This window comes from Lissotriton helveticus, chromosome 4_1 (genome assembly GCF_964261635.1).
Source record: "Lissotriton helveticus chromosome 4_1, aLisHel1.1, whole genome shotgun sequence".
Classification (NCBI taxonomy): domain Eukaryota; kingdom Metazoa; phylum Chordata; class Amphibia; order Caudata; family Salamandridae; genus Lissotriton; species Lissotriton helveticus.
In genome coordinates this window covers 402,011,568-402,034,412 of record NC_136063.1, presented here as the reverse complement: position 1 = coordinate 402,034,412, position 22,845 = coordinate 402,011,568, and the positions used below count along the sequence as shown (strand labels likewise).

Sequence of the window (22,845 nt, the reverse complement as noted above, 5' to 3'; positions counted from 1 at the left end):
ATCTGTTTTTGAAAAACATGCTGCAGGCATCACGCCGGAGGAGGGAGACAAACTACTGCAGAGGTAAGTAGAGATGTAGTGGTAGTAGGGACATAGCCAATTAAGCAGGGGCTTCGGTTGCAGGGGTGTCTTTCGACGTCAGAGTCTTCTTACCTGAACCGGTCGCGGTCAGGGGAAGCCTCTGGAATCACCCTGCATGCTTGGAGGAGGGGTCAGCCAACGTTCGACTCTAGGTCAGGATTGTTGGGGAGTCTCCCCTGGACAGGTGAGCCACTCAGACTCGGACCGTGGGCATCGGGGGCAGAGTGGGCAGGAGTCCCGGTTCAAGGTGGATCTGGAGTCCTGGTTCCAGCTAGATCCAGAGTCCTTGTAGTTGGATTCTTCTGGACAGGGCAGCTGTCCTCGGGAGATCTGGTCTTTGTTGAAGAGCACGCAGGATTCCTCTGGATTATAAGAGTCGCTGGACACAGGACAGGCTTTGTCTTCTTTGCAGGGAGTTTAAAGCTGCCGTCAGGCCAGTAGCACTGGGGTCATGTCAGTAGTCTTCTTAAGGCTTCTCTGCACGGCGTCTTCTTTGTAGGTTTCAGGAATCTGGTCTCTAGGTCTGGGGAAGCCACCAAAATACTACATTTAGGGGACGTTTCAGGGGATTAGTAGGTAGGGCCAATGGGCACCTTACCTGGGGTGACTGCACCTATTATGCCACCCTACTTTAGGAAGGGAGCATAGGCCTAGCGCTGAGTAGCATTTCAATGTTGTGTGTGCCCTGAAAGCTTAAGCGGCTGCATCAAAGAACAAAATGATCACAGCTGCGTGGAGAGGCAATTTTTTTGAGAAAGCACACAACGTCTGCCCAACGAAAACATGTACTTCTGACTGAGAAAAGCCCCTCTCTAGAAATGCTCACTTAACTGTGTGGCCACAGCTGTGTTGTCAAGCCATACTATAAACAATGAACACCTTAAGTTCAGTTTATCTGTACAACTGTTACTTTTACTTACTATATGGCATTGATGCACTGCTTGCAATTGAAGAAGCATCGCTGCAGGTGGAAGCTGGGGAAGGAGGAGGGCCCATCTCAGTTTTCACAGATTCTTGCTTGCTCTCTGGCCTAAACAATAAAAAAATGGATTTAATTTGAATAATGAGCTATACAAACGATAGAGACATAGCATATTGAGATTTCAACATCAGAAAAACCTACTTATCAATCCCTTAACCATTACATCAGTTTGGGTATCCAATTTTGAGAGAAACATTGATCAAACATACAATGCACCAATGACAAGCAAGTTGTCTCTAAGAAGGAAGTCCGGTAGACCAGGATGAGCCTCATTGACACTTTAATATACCAAGAACTTAGCAATCGGTGCAACACATGCACAGTAATTGCCATGCTAGGCACAAAAAATTTGTGGGACTGCAGCAACGGTGGCAAAATCATATTCCAGAGACCGCTGCACCCAAATTGTTTTACACTGTAGAGCAGCCTATTCTAGAGTAAAGAAAAGAAAGTTAAAATTAAGCATTGGCAAAGCCAATAGGCCTCAACTACCAATGGTACAGACCAACATTTTGGCTGTCTTAAATTATTTCGCATACTCTGTCCACTTTGAGAAAAAGAAAAAAATGCTTGTTTGGCAATACGACAGGCATTGGCCAAAACAAACTTCCACAGCGTAACGACAATCACAGCAGTGTCATAAGGCAGGCGTCCATATGCTTAATAAGGCAGGAGTCATTTTTAGGTCTCGCAGACCTGCGCTGCAGCGTGCATGCACTGCTCGCATCTGCGAGACATATTGTGGGAGAGCATATTTCAGAAGGGGGTAGCATCACCATTTATGGTAAACGGTGGCTTCCCATTGAAAATGAGGCTTCTGTGTTACCTACCTTTCTCCTTTTGGGACGGCTCATCCGGACTGGGTCTCCTGCTTCACGGCTGTAGTGAAGCAATTTCTTATCTCAGAGGCTTGTTATGTAAACAAGCCTTTAAAATACAGTCCTGATGGCCCTCCCAAAAGGAGACAGGGCGCCGCGTGTTTATTATTGCATCGTGCTTTCGCTGAAAGTGAAAGCGTGATGCAAATATGAACAGTGCTATGGCGAGCACTTGTTAAAACTCTGGCTGAGGAGCTTGGATACCTGTTCACTCAGTGTTCGCTTTCACCCCGTTGTTTAGCTGTGAGTGACGGGGCAATTGCTTTCATCTATCCTCGTACGGTTCCGTGTGGTTTCCACAGGCCGGGGCCCATCCACAATCTGACAACTAGGTCATGTCTATCCACACAGCATCGCATATGTGCCCTATCCTGTCCTCTGCCAGAGACATCCCCAGAACCCCATCCTTCAGCTCTCAGTTTATCGACTTATGGGAGACAGATTTGTGAATAAAATATTTTTTTGTATCACCCAAGACTGATGTTCAAACTAAGATACTAAATCACAATACCACGTACGGTGTCGTGCAAGGTCATGGTTTTACATTCCCCATGATTTATATAATAGACCAGTGGTATCTGAAGAAATATTATCTAAATGCTCTAATCGAAGGAACAGTATGAAAATACCTTAATCTAGTGTGTTATTTAAAAAAAAAAACAGTGCCGATAATGTCGCTGAAGCAGCCAACTCAGGTCGTTTAAACATATCTTAATGAAGGGGGATAGGAGTAAAATGTGTGAGTACATGACGCCACCTGGTGACTGAAAGGAAAATTGTGCACATACTGTTTTAGAATGCTAACTAGTGAGCGTTAAACTCAGTATAACCAAATCCTATTAATGAAGGTGATGGGAGGAAAATGTATGTGGACACGAGGACAACTTATGGCAGAAAAAACAAGCATTTGCAATGAAATAGGTCTCGCATTTACGCGAGTTTAAGCTATTGGCATTGTAAATGACAATGTCTTATTTAGGTTTTAAAAGCGAAAACAAAAAAAAAAGGCATTGTTATTTGCAATGTGAATAGCTCAAACTCGTGTAAACGCGAGACCTATTGCATTGCAAATGTTTTTTTTGTATTGCACATTACATTTTAAAAACAGACTGCAATCTTGGAAATGTAAAAAACGTGTAAAAGTGCATCAAAGATACAGGAGCGTCACAGTAGCAAACTGTAGCTGATGGGTACTTTTAAAAAAAAAAAGGGGGGGGGGGGGGGGAAAGGAAAACTTTAACTGCTACAATCTTTTTTTGTTTACCAAAAACCAGTGGAGGCATGAGAGAGCTTTTGGTAACCTTTGAGGTAGAGCATTGCGGTCAGAAAATCTAGCATATTTCATGTGAATTAAGATTAAGAAATTGGTGCTATATAGATAAATTTAAGCAAAGCTCTAATATATTTATATTATAAATGTTTTTTTTTTTAAGCTCTTTATAATCGTCACTGCAAATCCATCACTATACAAGTAACTTAGAAATCTTGGAAACTGTTGACATCTTTGTTTTGGAGTTAATGGCTACAAAACAGGAAAACATGGTGTCATTAACTGGACAAATATCTTAAAGATTGCAGTTTTCTTCTGTGGACTGATTTATGTTCTGTAGATACTGAAAATGGTTACACTTACTGATTTGTGAATGCTTTGGTTAACATTCAAATTTTACAGTGAATAAAGGCAGATAGAACAGGGGATGGTCAATAGATAGGAGACTATTTGGTTCAAACTTCCATTAGGAAGTCAATGAGTCATAAGTTACATCATCTCAGATGCTAGACAGATCATATATACTTAAGGGAATAGTGTCACCCATTTACTTATTTTATTTATTTATTTTATTTTGAGAGTTTTATATAGCGCGAACAAGATCTTTGCAGATATCAGAGCGCTTTACATAGAGGGGTACATTAGGGAACATAGTTTGTGCTGTTTCAATTCAATCAAAGTACAGGGTTGGGCCCCAGTGACATGTACATTGATCCATAAACATTTATGGGGGCTTTAATGCAAATAATTGCCCTAGAGACAGCAGTTCCAGCAAAATCACAAATTTAAAGTCAAGAACTCTACCTAGGCCAGGAGCCCACTAGATAACAGGCTTTGAAGTGTTTATTGTGGGTACACTCTAGTGGAAAAACATAACTGGGCTGGTGCTTGCTGAGTTACAGGCTTCTACCACTGCTCCTTTGCCAGCTACTCTCCCATTTCTCAGAGTCCATGGGCCATAAAAAACTAGACTCTAGATAAATGGTCTTCTGCAGAACAAGGCACTGGCTCACCTGAACACCACTAACAGCATCCATATGGCACATATTCATATCAACTTTGCTCACTGGGTGGTGTGTCCTTCAAATTTTTTACGTTTGAGGCAAAAACGTGATAACACTCTCTTAAGTCAAATCACCCCATATCAAAACCTACATAATGTGCAATTGTAAGAACATGTTTGAACTCGGGGCATTCTAATTTATTGGGTTGTAAAGAATTACACCAACAGGTTTGAAAAGGCCAACAGTACGTCCATAAGCGAGCCTGTGTGCCCTCAATATAAAATTAAAACTTAAAATGGAGCAGCTACATTCTTTTAAGGTGCGTCACTGGCCCAAATGTGCTATCCACTCTGGTTTACTTTAGGAATCTGTGTTTAAGGTATAGAATATTTTCACTTACCATCAATGAGGACCATTTCTTTTGTGAAGAATAAGCTACACACGTTAAAGAGGTCTGTTATTTAAGGTATCATATAGGTTGGGTGTCTAGCAACACATCACGTTCTGGTGAACACCAGGACTGCTTTACCCCGCTACCTTGACAGTCAAGTGCTAGGGCACTACATGGCAATTTACTTTGGGTGCAACAGCACAATGTCAACAGTACACTAGTTGTAAATATTACAGTTATAAACCTGTAACTTTTCATTGACGTGGGACAACCAAGAAAAGGACTTCACATGCACAATAAAAAGGTGCTTAATATATTTAGTGATTTTGTGCATGTGAGAAAGTGCACTCTTTCTGCATGGTTGCACCCACTTTTTTTGCTGAATTGCAGATGTGCTTAAACTGAGTGTGCCCAGGACTCCTGCCAACCAGGTACCCAAGGCCTATGTTCTTTCCCTAAAACTGCTTAAACCCAATCAGCATCTCTGGCCACAGGTCAGCCACTGGTAAATGGTACCACGGGTACCCAGAGCACTGACCAGAGAAGGCCTCTAAGGGCTGCAGTACTTTTGCGCCACCCCGAGAGCTCCTGTACCATTACACCTAAACACTGCCTTTGCAGGCCGCGTGTTTTGGTGCAGAACAAAGGGAAGAGTCGGCATGGCACACATCCCTGTGTGCCATGCTCCATGCAGACAGCCCACTGCCCTGGCATAGATCAACCACTCCTCTATCTGGGTGCCTTGTGCCCCCTACAGTGTCCAAGTCCATTCTTAGGTATTGTAAGTGAAGTGCTGCCATTAAGAGTATATGGTGCTGGGAGTTTGTCATTACAAACTCCACAGCACCATAATGGCTACACTGAAAACAGAGAAGTTTAGTATCAAACTTCTCGGTACATAAAACCCACACTGATGCCAGTGTGGGGTTTAATGAAAAATGCACACAGAGGGCATCTTAGAGATGCCACCTGAAAACAAACCTACCACTACTGTACAGGCTGAGTAGCTGCTTTCAGCTGCTACCACCAGGACATGATTCTGGACCCCTGGGTCAGGAGCCTGCTGCTCTTGGGGGCCTAAACCAATGCACATCCTGGGTACGAGGTGCCAAGCCTCCTCCCCAGGATGGGCAGGGTTCACAAAGGGAAAGGCTTGCAGCCTTTGTGAGCTTCCCCGGTCAACTTGCTGCTTTCAGAAACTGTAAAAGTGGCTCTGTATATACTGCCCCAAAGTAAGGTTCAGTGTGCACAGAGTCCACAGTCCCCAGAGGTATGGCAGAGGCTAAAGTTAGATATAACCTTACGCTCTAAAGTGGTAGCTTTGTCGAGCAGTAAGGCAGTATCAGAGGACAGTGTAAAGCATTTGTTGTACACACTCAGTCAGCAAATGGTCTCACACACTCAAGAACTGAACTCTAGGCCAATTGTTTTGTATATAAAAATATATAGTTACTTTATTTTAGAACCACAGTAGGTATCAAATACTTTCTCAGAAAGAGATGTTGCAATTGAATATTTTCAAATAGCAGTTGACTTTTAAATGCAATAGTTACAGTTGTTGTAATATGCAACACAAGTTTAAACACAAAATATCATTGAGCTCAATGGAGGTTTGTAAGTAAATGCAATAAAATCACTTTACATATGTTTTTCTAACTCAGGGCTGGATCCTGGATTCAGCCCTGGTGCATTTCCTGTAAATAGTTGAAAGAAATCGTTTTAGTTATACAGGCGATTTTTAAGGAATATTTGTAAGTTTGGAAAATTGACACTTAGAAGATTTTCTGGTCAAAACCAGGCAAAGTATTCCTATGGAGGAAAATTTAGTTAACAGTAAATCACTGTCATAATTATTTTTCAGGATCAGTGTTGGACTCAAAGATACAGCACTGGGATCTCTCCTGATTGCAGGTAAGTAAATTTGTTTTTGATGTTCGGACGATTTTTAGGGAATACTTGTACGTTTGAAAAATCAACACTTGACAAATTCTGAGTGAAACCCAGCCAATGTTACCCTATAGAGAAAATCAAGTTATCGGTCTTTGGGTAAGTACTCGGCTGGCAAAGTTAAGGTTCTGTGGGCAGACACAGGGGTCTCGCAGGATTAGGTAAGTACAGTTGTTACACCCTCAGCGGCACGGGGCAGCGGGGTGCAGAGTGAGTAGGCCCAATGTTGTCCTATAGAGGATAGGGGGCCTTTGGTTGGTGGCTGCAAGCAGGCACACCACGAGGCTGTGGGAGTTGAACTCCTGGTCATTTACACAGGGCAAGTGGGGAAGTAGAGTAGGATAGTTGCTGCACTTCCAGCGGCACTCGGACGGCTGGGTGCAGGGTGCTTTTGGGCCTTCGGGCGCCCAATGTTATTCAATAGGAGACTTGGAAGTTGAACAAATGCTGCAGGCTCGGGGACGGAGATTCTTCAGGCGCCATCACCACTTCAAGAGGTAAGTTGGGATCTTGGAGGATAGGTCGACACCCAGGAGTTGGGCACAGGGGGCCGTGGGGAGTATATTGACATCTGGAAATCTTACCCTCAGCTAGTCACGGTTGGAGGGGCCCTTGTTGTGAGGCTGCAAGAGTCGTCAGGATCGTCTAGGAGGGACCATGGGTGCTGGATTCCGGGTCATACTCGCCGGGGGACATCCTCGTGGTCTTGGTCCACTCAGGCACGAGCCAGGTGGGTGCAGAGTGTGCTGGATTCGCGGTTCCTGGCTGGCACCAGGGGTTGTTCCTGTTTGAGGAGAACCACTGCTCATGGGAGTCCCAGTCTTTAGATGAGCAAGGCAGGCAGGTCCTCCAGGGTTTTCGAGGTTGTTGTCCGCAGGAGACGCCGGGGTTTTTGCAGGAACAGGTTCAAGGATCAACAGGCCGGTAGGGCTGGGGCCAAGTCAGTTGGTGTCGTCCTCTTGTTAGCAGCTGCACGGCAGGTCTTTGTTCTTGTTTTCCAATTTGGATCTGAGGAAGGAAAGTTCAGGATTCCCCCAAATACTAAATTTAGGAGCGTTACAGGGAGGGCAGGGACCAATGGGTCCTTGTCCTGGGGTGAGTACACCCCCTATCCTGCTCCTCTCCTATGGGAGGGGGGCAGGAGCCTAGCTCTGATTGGGTAAGGCTCCCCCCTCCTCAAGATGGCGGTAGCCCAGAGTTGTGCTTCACCTCGCCTCTCGGGGTGGGCGTGTGTGGTGCGTGTGTGCGTGTGTACACTTTGGGTACCATTTACTAGGGACTGACATGTGGCCAGAGATGCCAATTGGGTTTTGGTTTCAACACAGCTTAAGGGAAGGAACACGGGCCCTGGGCACCTGATTGGCAGGAGCCCAGGGCACACTCAGTCAAAGTAAATCATCAATTCAGCAAAACATGGGGGTATGCCATGCAAGAAAGACGGCACTTTCTCACAGCAACTGGTCCCCACTTGTTCTCACCCCCACTTTGGACGTGAGAACCGGCAGGAAAAACAAGTGAAGAAGAGAGTTGTGCCCACCTCTGTAAACTCCACCCCTCAGGAGGGGGAGGCGACGTGAAGCACAACTCTTAGTCCCCACCATCTTGCAGATGTGGGGAACTCAGCCAACCAGGAAAAAACGTATGCCCCCCTCCCACTGGAGGGTGGCATAACAGGGGGTGTACCCACCCCAGGGAAGGGACCCATTGGTCCCAACCTTTTTACCTACCTGTAACGCCCCTAAATCTAGTATTTAGGGGCACCCCTGAACCTTGCTTCCTCACACCACAAGAAACTACAAGATTCCCACAACTTAAGAAGAAAAGGGGCTAAAGAAGAAGCACAAACACTTCAGACCAATTGTTTTTATATAAACAATTCTTTTAGTTATTCTATTTTCTAGAATCAAGCAAGCCTGGCACAGGTAAGCAATAAATACTTTACAGTAGCAATACAATTGATATACAGTTTGAATGAGAATTATATATTCACTTAGGTTTGATTTACAGTATGGGTGCAGAGAAATGCAATACTTAGTAAATGCAGTACATAGACTTGAATAGGCTTTTTAGTAAAATAGCAGGTAAGAAACCTTCAAGATTACTAGGCTTACACAGTAATAAACCTAGATACTAATCTGGGACATTTCCTGAAAACAAGTAAGTAAAATCGTTTTTGTTAGATTATGCAATTTTAAAGAATTTCATTAGTTTCTCAAACTCCACACTTAAAAACTTTTCACAGAAAAACAGTCAATGTTATCCTATGGAGTAAAATAGTGTTATTGGTATTGAGGTAAGTATTTATTAGTGGGAGCTGAAGTTCTGGGGGTAGACTCGGGGGTCCCTCAGCATCAAGGATGCACTCTAGTTACAACCTCAGCTGCAGGGCGGCCGGGTGTAAAGTGCTGAGGCCCAATGTTATCCAATGTGGGATAGGAGTCCTCCAGTTGGTGGCTGCTGGCAAGCAGGCCACTTGGATGTGGGAGCAAAACTCCTGGACTTTAGTTTAGGGCAAATGGGGAAACAAAGTAGCACCAAAGGTGCACCCTCAGCTGCACTAGGGAGACCCTGTGCAGGGGGCTGTTTCGACATCGGGCGCCCTGTTGTTTTTAATGCAGAACCTACGGTTTGCTAAGGCACTGCATGCTTGGGGACGAAGGTCTTCTTGGTGCGACCACCACTTAGAGAGGAAAGTTGGAAAGTTAGGGGGTTGCTTAGGCACCGTCGGATTGGGCACACAGGGCCATGGGTCGTCGGGTGCAGGGGTGCCTTTTGGGGTCAGATCTTCTTACCAGCTCCTGGTCGCGGTTGGGGGGAGCTTCGGGATTTAGGCTGCAGGCGTCGGCTGGAGGCTTGAGGCAGGTCAGGAGTCACGAGATCACGGGTCAGGATCGCCGGGATGACCTCCTTGTGGTGTTTTCCCACTCGGGCGGTGGACGGCGGGTGCAGAGCGGGGCAGATTTGCAGTGTTCAGCCAGAGCCAGAGGTTGCAGATGAACAAATCCGGTGTTCACGGGAGACAAAGTCTTTGTACTTGAAGGCAGGCAGGTCCTCTAGGGTTTTCGAGGTTGCTGGCTGCAGGACAACAGGATTTCACAGGAGCAGGTTTGAGGGGGGGACAGGCAGGTAGGGCTGGGGCCAAGTCAGTGGGTGTCTTCCTCTTGTTAGCTGCTGCACGGCTGTTCGGTCCTTCTTGTAGTTTCTTCTGGTCTGAGGAAGCAAGGTTCAAGGGTGCCCCTAAATACTACATTTAGGGGTGTTACAGGTAGGTAAAAGGCAGGGACCAATGGGTCCCTTCCCTGGAGTTGGTACACCTCCTATTATGCCACCCTCCAGTGGGAGGAGGGCAGGAGCTTGTCCCTGGTTGGCTGAGTCTCCCCATCGGGACTCAGCCGGGAGTTGTGCTTCACCTCGCCTCCCCCACCTGAGGGGTGGGGTAGGCTCACCTCTATTCCTCACCTGGTTTTTCTGTCGGTTCTCCCGCCAAAAGTGGGGATCAGAACCAGCGGGGACCAGTTGCTGAAAGCAGCAAGTGGTCTGGGGAAGCTCACAAAGGCAGCAAGCCTTTGAAGCTTTCCTTCATGAACCATGCCCATCCTGGGGGAGGAGGTTTGGCACCTCATCCCATGATGTGCACTGTTTCAGGCACCAGAGAGCAGCTGGCTCTCGACCCAGGGGTCCAGAAACATGATGGTGGTGGCAGCTGAAAGCAGCAACTCCACCTGGACACTAGTGGTGGGTTCGTTTTCAGGGGGCATCTCTAAGATGCCCACTGTGTGAATTATTTATTAAATCCCACACTTGCATCAGTTTGGGTTTAATGTGCTGAGAAGTTTGATACCAAACTTCTCAGTTTTCAGTGTAGCCATTACGGTGCTGGGGAGTTCGTAATGACAAACTCCCGGCACCATATACTCTTAATGGCAGCACTGCACTTACAATGTCTAAGCATGGACTTAGACACTCTAGGGGTACAGGGCTCATGTACCTGTACCCTCAACACTAGAATGTTGCAACCAGCTAGAGGGGTGACTGATGTATGCCAGGCAAGTGGGTTGTAGGCATGGCACACAGGTGTGTGCCATGTCGACTGTTCACCAAAACACGCAACCTGTGTGTGTGTGTATAAAGGTACAGGGCCTCTAAGGGTGGCACAATAAGTGCTGCAGCCCTGAGAGGTCTTCCCTGGTCACAGTGCCCTGGGTACCTGTGGTACCATTTACCAGGGGCTGACCTGTGGCCAGAGATGCCAATTGGGTTAGTTTTGGGGAAAGAATACCGGCCCTGGGAACCTGATTGGCAAGGACCCAGGTCACATCAAGTGAAAGTTCATCAGAATTCTGGAAAACGTGTGTTTGGGGGGGGGGGGGGGGGGGGTTACTGCAATAGAAACACTTTCCTATAAACAGCATCTGTGTTCAGAAGAAACACCAAAGAAAGACTGAGCCTGCTGAGGAAAAAGAAACCCGATGCCTGGGATCACCACTGCACCAGTCACCTACGGCCCGAGTTAGAGTGGCCCACCGGTCCCAGCGAAGGTCCCCAAGTGCTCCAGAGTTCGAGTCCACCATGGGTTGACTACTCCAGGACTCCCCGATGTCACCTGCAGCTTCTGCAGGGAAACGCTCCTCAACCGCAAGTGGCCCGGTAAGGTGAAATCCGACCTCAAAAGACATCCGTGCAAATAGTTGCCCTGGAGAAAAGAACTCTAGGTGCACCTACGTCCCCGAGTCCTCCAACTTACCTGCCCAGCTGTTTGTTCCTCCGGGACGTATTCCTGGACTGAGCCTGCAGCTAATAACCAAAAACGAAAATCCCCCTTGAAAACAGGGCACCAGACGCCAAAACAGCACCCACACTTGCACAGTATCTTACAGCTACTGAGGGCCATTTCTATCCTTGAGCAGCCGCCAACCCTATTAAACCTGCTCATTACAGATACCCTTCAGCCACTTTTAAGTCACCTATCACTTTATGAGCACTATCTTACACCCATCATAAGGCGTATAAATGAAAAGATCTCTGCCAAAGCAACCCTTCAGGGGACCCGTAGGGCATTGAAGCCAGCCCTACGAGGAGCACTGCTCTATGATGAAGCATGACATCCCTCAGGATGTGTGAGGCCACCAAGTACTTCCCCTCTTATCGCTCTAAAATGACTCCCTCTGTCTTTTCTTAGGAACAGTGGCCCTTTATTTTGATTGAAGCATTTCACATCACCAACATGGACAAAAAGTAATTAACACATGTTCCTCTAAGTAGCCTGTTTGACCTTTGCCACTCTACCGGAACTGGGAGAAGGTGGACAAGAGAGTACCCAGGGTCCATCTTTGTATATTGTGCTAGTATTACATGATAATGCACCTCTGCCAAACCACACAATACTTTCACCTTGAAACATTGGTGTTTTAGTGGTAGGATGCCTAAACTTTTGTTTCGCTTCACCACTTAGACATAAGTATATTTTTTGTGCCCAAAAAATCCTCGATTGACTTTAGACAAGTGTATTTTTTCAGATTTTTATTTTTAAAATGGAATTTTAATTTAAATTGCAGGGCGCTGTAGTACATCCCTACTGCAATTGTAAATTTAAGAGTAAAATGTTTTAGAATATTTTAAAAGTTTTATCATTTTGAATAAGTTACCCACTTTCTAGATAAAGTGAGCACAATGCTGCACCAGAACTCGAGTTGATCCCTCTCAGGATCCAGCATCTTGCAGTTGTGTGTAAAAGTATGGGCATTAGCTACAAAGCTACTGCCAGAAAGGAGGGTCTGATACAGGCCCTCCAAGAGGATGAGCAAGACCAACCAGGGAACGTCTCATCAGGTGAGCCTGATACAGAGGATATCATCTTGGGTCGTACATGAGAACTGAGATCTCAAGCACTTCCAAAGAACCTCCTCACATGCAGGAAGTGATGCAGAGGTTACTCTAGAGGTAAACATATGGGTAAGGTGGTAGGAGACCTTGTGGACAAGCTTGCCCAAATCTCCCTGGAGTAGAGAAAGCTTGAACTTGAGCAGAGGAGACCCTAGAAGAGAGAAGGGTTAATCTGGGACTACAGGACAGAGAGGGTGGCAGCAAAGTTAATGAGGTTCAGGGAGGAATCTTGAGACCTTAAAATTCCAAAGGATATAGTCCCTAGTCACAAAGATGGAGATGACATTTCTAAATGGCTTGAAGCTTTTGAAAGAGCTTGCGCCATGAGGAGCGTAGGTCACCAACACTGGGGCTCACTACTGTGGGCATTACTACCAGTTAAGGGCAGAGATGGACTTCTTAGCCCTAGATGAAGAATTAGCTGAGTTCTATCATCACATGAAAGACACACTCATTGAAGGATTTGAATTAACTAAAGTCATGGTACAAAATCAAATTTAGGGAACTCCATAAAGGACAAAACCAAACTTGGGTACATTTTGTGGACTCCACAGTCAAGGCACTGGAAGGCTGAATTAAAGGTGATGATGTGGAAATGTATGAAGGGTTGTATAATCGATTGATGAAAGAGCACGTTCTAACAAATTGTTCCACAGAGAAATTAGAACAGCATCTGGTAGATTCAGAGTTATTTTCTCCCAGAGAACTAGAAAAGATTGCAGATAAATGGGTCAGATCCAGCACAAGAACCAAAGTGTAGGTGACCCCAAAAAGGGTGCTCAAATTTCCCAACAGGGGAAGGAGAGGAGTACTGACAAGGGTAAAAATACAGTCCTCTTCAGGCCCCCAAAAGACTTCCAAGGATGGTGGGCCCAGAGAATTTTCCAAGTCCAAAGGAAAGGGGTATCAGGCTAGGAACTGGGATACCAAGAAGGCTGGGACATGCTTTAACTGTCAACAGGCAGGGCACAAAAGAGATGATGCAATATATACCAAGACGTCCCCCACTGGTGGACAATCCAAGGGTATTGTTTGAGTTGCGATGGGAGTAGAAGTATACTCTGGAGGGTCCAGAGGTCACACTGAGGCAACTTTGGTTTCCCTGGGAGGGGTGGACATTGAAGCCTTGGCAGTCTTACCTTCAACCCTGAAGTACAGAGAAAGGCCAAGGACCTAGAGAATTACGGCCCAGGCCGCTCGCTAAGGTCCTCCACAGAGGGCCTTTTACAATGCCCACGTTTAAACTATGCCACCAAAGGTGGCAGAGCCTTTTCCATCCTCCTACCCATACTCTGGAACAAGCTGCCTAGCCAGCTCCGGGCGGAAAGCCGCCTTCTCCCTTTCAGAAACAAATAGAGATGACCCCTGAAAAACGACCTAACGAACAAGTTACTTACCTTCAATAACGATATATCTCTAAGAGACTTAGATTAATTATAGATTTCTTACCTTAGAATTAACACGAGGCGTCAAGACTTGATCCAGTGTACCTGTGCACCGTAAGGTGGAGTCAACGGCTACGCGTTCGTCGTGGTCGCTGGGATGAAGTCACAGTAGCTACTTAGACACCGCCCTCGCGCGCGGACATCAGTTCTTTTACCCGACATTCCACGCCAGAAGCGCAGAGCCATGCAGGACACTGACCACTGGTGCACAAACCTAGGGTCCTGAAAGGGATTCCCTGACTCTAGAAGTCAAGTCGCAGAGGATGGGTGGGGCTGCAAGGAATCCATAACTAATCTATGTATCTTACAGATATATTGTTACCGAAGGTAAGTAACTTGTTCATCTGAAAGAGACAATTAGTTAAAGATTCCTTACCTTAGACTAGATCCCCCAGAAATACCAACCACGGAGGTGGGCTTGCGAACCAAGTTCACACCAGAAAGTCCTGGAACACAACAGCCAAAAAAGCTGTCTCTCTGGACTTGGCTGTCCAGGCAGTAGTGTTTTGTGAATGTGTGCAGAGATGCCCACGTAGCTGCCTGACAGATACCATTGAGGGGGACTCCCCATCCCAAAGCAGTGGTAGCTACAGTCGCCCTGGTGGAATGGGCACAGTGTCCCACTGGAGGCAGCTTCTTTGGCAAAGAGTACCAAGCTTTAATGTACAACACGACCCACCTAGAGAGGGTACGTTTGTGCACGGCCTGACTTTTTTCAGCACCCACGTAGCCAATAAAGAGCTGGTCATCCACCCGGAAATGCTTAAAAGGAAAGGGCACTTTTTGGATCCAGACAGAGGAGCCTCTCATCCTTCTAAGAAGGATGTAGAGGCGGAAAGAAGGTGGACAAAATGATGGTTTGGTCACTGTGGAAAGAAGTAACCGCCTTTGGAGGAAAGGAAGGTCTGGTTCAGAGGACGACCTTGTCCGGATGAACAGCCAGAAAAGGAGGTTGTGAAGAAAGGGCTTGCAGCTCACTCACCTTGCGAGCAAAGGTGATGGCAACCAGAAAGGCAGTCTTTAGAGTAAGGAGTCTGATTGGACAGTTATGATGCGGCTCAATGGGAGCGCACATAAGGTAGGTAAGAACCAAGTTCAAGTACCAATGAGGCATTACGAAGGGAACAGGAGGAAAAAGAGGAGTAATGCCCCTAAGGCAGCGATTTACAACAGGGGACTTAAAAAGAGAAGGCTCATCAGAAAGCCTAAGAAGGAGTAGTTTCTGTCCTGTAACTCCAGTTCTGTAGTAGGGGTATCTCTGTTATAGTCATAATCTAGTGAATAGTCCCGCCCATGTGCGTGGACCACGGCAATCAAAAATAATCTCTTAAATTGTCAGAAAATTGCAGAACTGCAAAGACACTTAAGAGAGAATTTAAAGACAAATAATGCAGCCTATATCCACAGGCTACACTGTCCAGTACTTCAACTAGAAATTCCACCAAAAAACACACAAAGAGCACAGCCTGCCCAGTTTCTCCCAAAGAGAAACTTGCCTCTACCAGTAAAAGCCTCTGGAATGATAGAGAGAAAGGCATGGACAGACAAGCCCCATAGGCTGCCATTATGTGGCTTAAATAGGATGCTGTGCCTTTAAGAGAACTTTCCAGAACTTCTCCCAGTATCCCAGAATGCACAGCAGGTCCCTCTTACTTTCAGTTCTTTTTGAAGGCGTAACATGCCTGACCTGTAGCATTCCTTACATGAACATCTCTCTCCACCGGGGAGGAGGGCGGGCGCTTATGACTATAACAGAGATACCCCTACTACAGAACTGGAGTTACAGGACAGAAACTACTCCTTCTGTAGTAGGGGATCTCTGAGTATAGTCATAATCTAGTGAATAGTATGGCAAGCCCATACCCACACCAAAGCGGCGCTGGAGAAAAGAAAAATAACACCACTATTGTGCGAACAGATTTCGCAGCGAAGCCTGCCCAACCCGAGCGTCTGCCCTGGCATCAGTGTCCAGGCAGTAATGCTTAGCAAAGGTATGGACCGACTTCCAAGTGGCCGTCTTGCAGATTTCTGCAATAGGAACATTACGGAGCAGAGCTGTCGTGGCAGCTTTGCCCCTGGTGGAATGAGCCTTAGGTTTACCCCCTAAGGTCTTATTAGCTTTTTGGTAACACAATTGTATGCAGGACACAATCTACCTAGAGATAGACTGCTTAGAGGTCGCAAGACCCGTCCTGACCGATCCATAATTGATAAACAATTGGTCTGACCTACGAATATCCTTGGTTTTATCCAGATAAAATTTCAACACCCTCCTAACATCCAGGGAATGCAGGGACCTTTCCGCTGGAGAGGAAGGATTCTGAAAAAACGTAGACAAAGTTATCGTCTGCTTGACATGAAAATCAGAAATAACCTTGGGAAGAAATTTAGGGTGAGTATGCATAACAACCTTAGCAGCATGAAATGGTTCTTGGCAACACAACGCCTGAATTTCACTCACCCTGCGGGCCGATGTAATGGCCACGAGGAACGCCGCCTTCCAGGACAGGTGCTGCAACGAAGCCTTATGAATAGGTTCAAAAGGCTCCTTCATCAATCTGGACAGCACCACATTCAGTTCCCATGAAGGCGAAGGAAGCCTGACAGGAGGGAATACTTTCTTCAAGCCTTCCAGAAAATCTTTGATCACAGGGATCTGGAAGAAGGACGTCTGTGAAGGGCATTTCCTGTAGGCAGTCAAAGCAGCGAGATGAACCTTAATAGAATGAACATTAAGGCCAGACTGCGCCAAATGTAGAAGGTAAGGAAGAATAACATCCTCCTTGCACGTCGTAGGGTCATAGTTCTTGGATTGGCACCAGATACAGAACCTCTTCCACTTGTAAGCATAGGAAGTCCGATTGGAAGGTCGTTTAGACTCCTTCAGTATGTCCATGCAATCTTTTGGCAGATTCAAATGACCATATTGCACTATCTCTGGCAGATTCAAATGACCATATTGCACTCTCTCAGGAGCCATGCCGCCAAACTCAAAGACGAGAGGTTGGGGTGCAACATCTGTCCGCCGAACTTCGTGAGAAGGTCCGGCCTGCACGGCAGCCGTATGTGAGGAAGTAGAGACCGGTGAAGCAGGTCCATGAACCACCACTGCCTGGGCCAATCCGGGGCAATCAGGATCATCCGCGCCCTGGACCGGGACAGCTTGATGAGCACCGTCGGAATCAGGGGAATGGGTGGAAAAGCGTACAGAAAGTTGCTCGACCAGTTGATCCATAACGCATTCCCCAGCGTCCCCGGCTGGTAGTACCTGTAGGCGAAGTCTCGGCATTTGCTGTTTTCGGCGGTGGCGAACAGATCTACGTCTGGAGTCCCCCACCATGCGAAGACTTCTCCTAGGACCTCGTCGTTTGACCCATTCGTGATTTTCCTGAATCAGTCTGCTCAGTGCGTCTGCCTTAACATTCTGCACACCTGGTAGATGGGTAGCCGTTATCGTCAGTCCTCTGGCCAGAAGCCAGTGCCAGATTGCCTGCGCCTCCTGCAACAGGGTGCGCGATCTCGAGCCCCCCTGCTTGTTGAGATAATACATCGTGGTCGTATTGTCCGTCTGTACAAGCAGAGAGTTGGTCTGGAAGGACGGAAGAAAGGCCTTCAGCTCCAAGTGAACAGCTCTGAGTTCCAGGAAATTGATGTGGTACGTGAACTCCGTCTGTGACCACGTCCCCTGAATCTGTAAGTCTCCAGAGTGCGCCCCCCAACCGTGGAGAGACACATCCGTCACGATAGTCTGCGTGGGAATGTCCTTGTGGAAGGGAAACCCTCTCAGGAGATTCTCCGCCGAACACCACCACCACCTCAGAGACTGAAGAGCATGCAGAGACAGTCGTATCTTGTCGTCCCAAGATCCTCTCCTCTGATCCCACTGATCCTCCAAGCACTCTTGTAACGGTCTCATGTGCAGTCGTGCATGAGGCGTTAGGAAGATACACGTGGCCATCGATCCCAGTAGAGAAGACACCGTCCTCACTGTTGTAGATGGAGTGGTCATAAGAGCCTGAGCCTTCCGAAGGAGTGATAATCGTCGCTCCTCCGAAGGAGACACGCTTGCTGACAGCGTATTGATGGAGGCTCCCAAGTACTGTATGCACTGGACCGGAGTCAGGACAGACTTGGACATGTTGATGTGCAACCCCAGCTTGTTCAATAGAACGCACGTCTTCTGGAAGTGTGCTTGCGCTGCCGAGAAGGAGGAGGCCTTGATCAACCAATCGTCCAGGTACGGGTAGACAAACACCTTGTTCTTTCTCAGGTGTGCCGCTACCAAGTGTGCTTGCGCTGCCGAGAAGGAGGAGGCCTTGATCAACCAATCGTCCAGGTACGGGTAGACAAACACCTTGTTCTTTCTCAGGTGTGCCGCTACCACCGCCATGCACTTTGAGAATGTTCTCGGCGCAGACTTCAGTCCGAATGGCAGTACTGTGTATTGATAATGATTGGCGCAGACTTGGAATTGCAGGAACTTCCTGTGTTTGTGTGCAATGGGCACATGGAAGTATGCATCCTGTAGGTCTATGGCACACAGCCAGTCTCCCCGTTGCAGCTGAGGATAAATCTGATGCAACAACAGCATGCGAAACTTTTATCTGCGAATCCACTTGTTTGCTTGTCGTAAATCCAGAATGGGCCTGAATTTGTTCTTGTCCTTTTTTCGAACCAGGAAGAACCGGGAGTACAGACCTCTTCCTCTTTGAGACAGAGGTACGTCTTCTATTGCCCTTTTCCTTAACAGGATATCGGCCTCCGCCTGGAGCTCGCGCGGCCGAAACTGCGAGCTGACTGGAGGGATTGATGGAGGGGGCTGGTGAACCGAAGACTGTACCCATTGCAAACAATATTCAGCACCCACTTGTCCTGAGTAATTTTTCGCCACTCTGCCCAAAAAAATTGAACGCTTCCCCTCACCGGAGTGGGTAACGGATGTAGGGGAAGTAAGCGCTCAGGGCCTAGACCCGGCCGGGCCTTTAGTCGCTGTTGCCGACTGGTGGCCGCCTCTGCCTTTCTGGCGCTTCTGGAACGTTCTTCGGAACTGCTGCTGCTGTTGTTGCTGCTGCTGTTGTCCTGAAGACTGGCCACGCCCTCTGCCCTGGCCACCGAACCGCCGCTGGAACGGTCGGTATGACTTCTTGGTCTCCTTGGGTTTTTCCAAACCCACAGCCGTGAGCGTTTCGGCCTCCGCCTTCATGCGGGCCATTTCGTCATCCGCATGTTTCCCAAATAGGGTTTCGCCAGAGAATGGTAGATTGGCAACCCTTTGTTGTGCGTCCGGTTTTAATGACGTGAGGCGGAGCCAGGCGTGTCTTCGCTGGTTAATTCCATGGCAGAAACTATGCGCCGCCAGCAGGGAAGAGTCGGCTGCGGCACTGATGACCTGATTCGCCACCAACATCCCCTCATTCAACACCTCTTGGAAATCTTCTTGCTTATCACGCGGCAGATGTTCCACAAACTGCTGCAGAGATTCCCAGAGTGCTCGATCATAGCGTCCCAACAAGGCCGTGGCACTCGCAGCCTTCATGGAAGTCGCCGACGTCCCACAAACCTTTCTCCCAGACGAATCCAGCCACCTGGATCCCTTCTCTGGCGGAACTGTGGAGGACGGAGTGGTGGCATGCTGTTTATGAGCCGCCGTCACAATCACAGAGTCTGGAGGGGGTTTCACCCTCAGAAAAGCCGGATCCGAGTCGGGAGCCCGGTATTTTTTCTGTAGTCTCGAGGGGGCCGCCTTAGTCACCGCCGGGGTGAGAAAAAGGTCCATGGCCGGTTCCTCCAGGCCCGGAACCAAGGGCAGTAATGGCCGAGACAGATGTTTCTGATGCAGCGTCTCAAAGATCACCGATGGCTTGGGCACCGTCAACGAGATGCCCAGTTTTGCTGCACCTCGTAAAAGGACGTCGTGGAAAGACACCAGATCATCAATCGGTGAAACCCTTGTTTACGGTGACTCCGGCAAAGTCGGGGAATAGTCTCTGGTCCCTGAAGATCTTGTCCGTGAACGAGACCTGTGCCTCCTGTGGCGCCGCCTTGACCTTGTGGACGACCTGTTGCGTGAGCGTTCCCTCCTCCTGGAACATGAACGCGATCTCCCAGCACGTGGGCGCTCCGCAGGTTTCCGTGGAGGCGTCTTCCGTGGCCTATCCTGGGGTTTAGGTTTTGGAGTCCCCTTAGGCAGAGTAGGGAGCGGAGGCAGGGACACCGATCTCGGTGGCAGGACTGGAGGCATCTCCGGCCGAGGCGCGGGCCCATGAGGTGGGGCCTGTGGTGGAGGTTGTCCCGCTGGAGGAAGTGGAGGCAGAGGAGGATTGAGGGGAGGATCCTCCTTAGGCAAAGGGGGAGGAGTCTTAGGCCGAGGTGGTGTATAAACCACCGAGTACACAGAGCCCGGTGACTTCTTCGGGGGAGGGGACTGTGAGCCAGACCCCCCAGTATGTGAGCAATGCCTCCGGCGTCGTCCTCTAGACCCAGCGTGGCTTTTGGCGCCAGAACTCCTTCTGCGCCGCTTAGGAGAGGCGGAAAGCCTCAGACGCCGATCTTTCTCCTAGACGTCGAGCGTCGCTTTTCCGGCGTCGAACGTCGACCCCATGACTCCGGCGTCGAACGCCGCTTCCTCGACGTCGAGCGCTTCTTCCGACGCCGAACTCCGCCACCTCGACGACGAACGGTCAGTCCTCGACGACTAGCGTCGATTCCTCCTCTGCGTCGACCGTTTTCTCGCGGTCCTCGACGTCGAGGAGCCCCTCGACCACGACCGCCTGTTCGACAGCGATCGGCGGTGTCGCTTCAACGGCGAGCGCCGATGCCTGTCGGTCCTTCTTCGTCGACGATGACTCGACGCTGACGACGAAGACGCCGTCGGCGGTGATTTAGACGGCGGCCTACCCAGGCCTCTCGACGTCGACCTTCCACGCTGTCTCGACCCGGATCCCCGGGGAGATAGGGAACACACAGTCATCCCTCTCGACGTCGTGCTGGGGAATGCTGGGCTTCCTGCCTCTGGGGAGCCCCCCAGAGGCCTCAGCAGAGGCAGAGGGAGCCTTCCCAGCCTGCCCAGACCCACCTGCAGCCTGCAGTCGTCTCTCCTCCAGGCCTTGAAGCCTAATCTTCAGCCTGTCCCTCAGGGTCCTTGTAGTGAAGGTCTGGCAGATCTCACAATCTTCAGGGACATGTGTTTCAGGGAGACAGAGTATGCAGACGTCGTGTGGATCAGACTTGGCCTTCTTCCTTCCACATGCTGGGCAATTGTCGAAAAGAGCAGGCATTTTAGAGCCCTAAAAAGCATGAACAAATACACAGGAGTGAAGGGAAACACCAAGCACACAAACTGAAAACACTTTTAATCCAAAAGTGCACAAAATTCCAATAAACCCTTGAAAAAGGGAGAGCTCAATGCACCAGGGTCCTGTTAGCAGGAGTCGGAAAAAAGAACTGAAAGTAAGAGGGACCTGCTGTGCATTCTGGGATACTGGGAGAAGTTCTGGAAAGTTCTCTTAAAGGCACAGTATCCTATTTAAGCCACATAATGGCAGCCTATGGGGCTTGTCTGTCCATGCCTTTCTCTCTATCATTCCAGAGGCTTTTACTGGTAGAGGCAAGTTTCTCTTTGGGAGAAACTGGGCTGGCTGTGCGGTTTGTGTTTTTTGGTGGAATTTCTAGTTGAAGTACTGGACAGTGTAGCCTGTGGATATAGGCTGCATTATTTGTCTTTAAATTCTCTCTTAAGTGTCTTTGCAGTTCTGCAATTTTCTGACAACTTAAGAGATTATTTTTGATTGCCGGGGTCCACGCATATGGGCGGGACTATTCACTAGATTATGACTATACACAGAGATCCCCTACTACAGAAAGGCTGAAATGGCCGAGAAATCGTCCTTAAGAGTGCCCAGAGCACAGCCCTGCTGGGCCAAAGAAAGGAGGAACAAGAGAAACTCAGAAAGGGGATCTACAGCCTTTGCTGTGCACCATGTCACAAATTTGTTCCACCTGCAGGTGTACACCGTCTTAGTGGAGGGAGGCCTGGCTGCCAAGATAACATTACAGACTTCGAGATGAAGGTCAAAGGCGGTCAACTGTCGCTGCTCAATCTCCACGCAAGGTGGTGGAGGCTGGACAGGTTCGGGTGGAGGACCGTCCACTGCTGCTGCGACAGAAGATCCTCCCGAAGAGGCAGTCTGATCGGAGGATCGATGGCCATGTGTAACAGCTCGGGATACCAGACTCTTCGGGCCCAATCCGAAGCCACAAGAATGACTTGGGTTGGGTCGCGCTTGATCTTCTTCAGCACTCTGGGCAGAAGTGGTTTAGGCGGAAAGACGTATAGAAGACCACAACTCCACTAGTGCCGCCTTGGAAATTCCAACGTGCAGAATTGCTGACATTGCATGTTCTCTTCGGTGGCGACTAGATCTAACCAAGGCTCTCCCCACTGCAGCTGAGTTGGTTCTCCTCCCTGGCGTTCAGTGACCCTGCCAGGTGTTGAACCACCAGGGATATGCCCTGGTGTACCAGCCATATCCAGAGACGGAGAGCCTCTTGACATAGGGGTCCACAACCCCACCCCACCCTGTTTGTTGCATTACCACTTGGTGGTGGTGTTGTCCGTGAACACTTGCATCACTCTTCCCCGGACAGAGGTAAGGAATGTTTTTAGTGCAAGACGGATGTGGAGCCTGGACTCCGCCGGAGACCAGAGGACTCTGATCACCGCCTCTCCCATGTGGCCACCCCATCCCAGAAGTGATGCATCCGTCACCACTGTATATTCCGGTTGGGGAAGGGAGAGGGCTCTGCCGTTGACCCAATCTCAGTTCGATAGCCACCACTGCAATTGACGTGCCGTGCCCTCCAAGATCTAAACGTAATCAGACAGATTCCCCTGATGCTGTGACCACTGGAACTTCAGGTCCCACTGCAGAGCCCGCATATGCCAGCTGGCATGATCTACCAGCA

At 48.5% G+C, this 22,845-nt stretch overlaps 1 protein-coding gene across 19 annotated transcripts in view; it reads right to left on the bottom strand.

The window, feature by feature from the left end:
- UBR5 (ubiquitin protein ligase E3 component n-recognin 5) overlaps positions 1 to 22,845 on the bottom strand; it is a 2,132,574-nt gene that overhangs the window by 1,675,306 nt on the left and 434,423 nt on the right. For all 19 annotated transcript variants that reach the window (XM_078686916.1, XM_078686920.1, XM_078686919.1 and 16 more), the window contains one exon: positions 1,002 to 1,111. In XM_078686916.1, the coding sequence (XP_078543042.1) occupies positions 1,002 to 1,111 (110 nt within the window). The remainder of the gene's footprint in view (positions 1 to 1,001; positions 1,112 to 22,845) is intronic.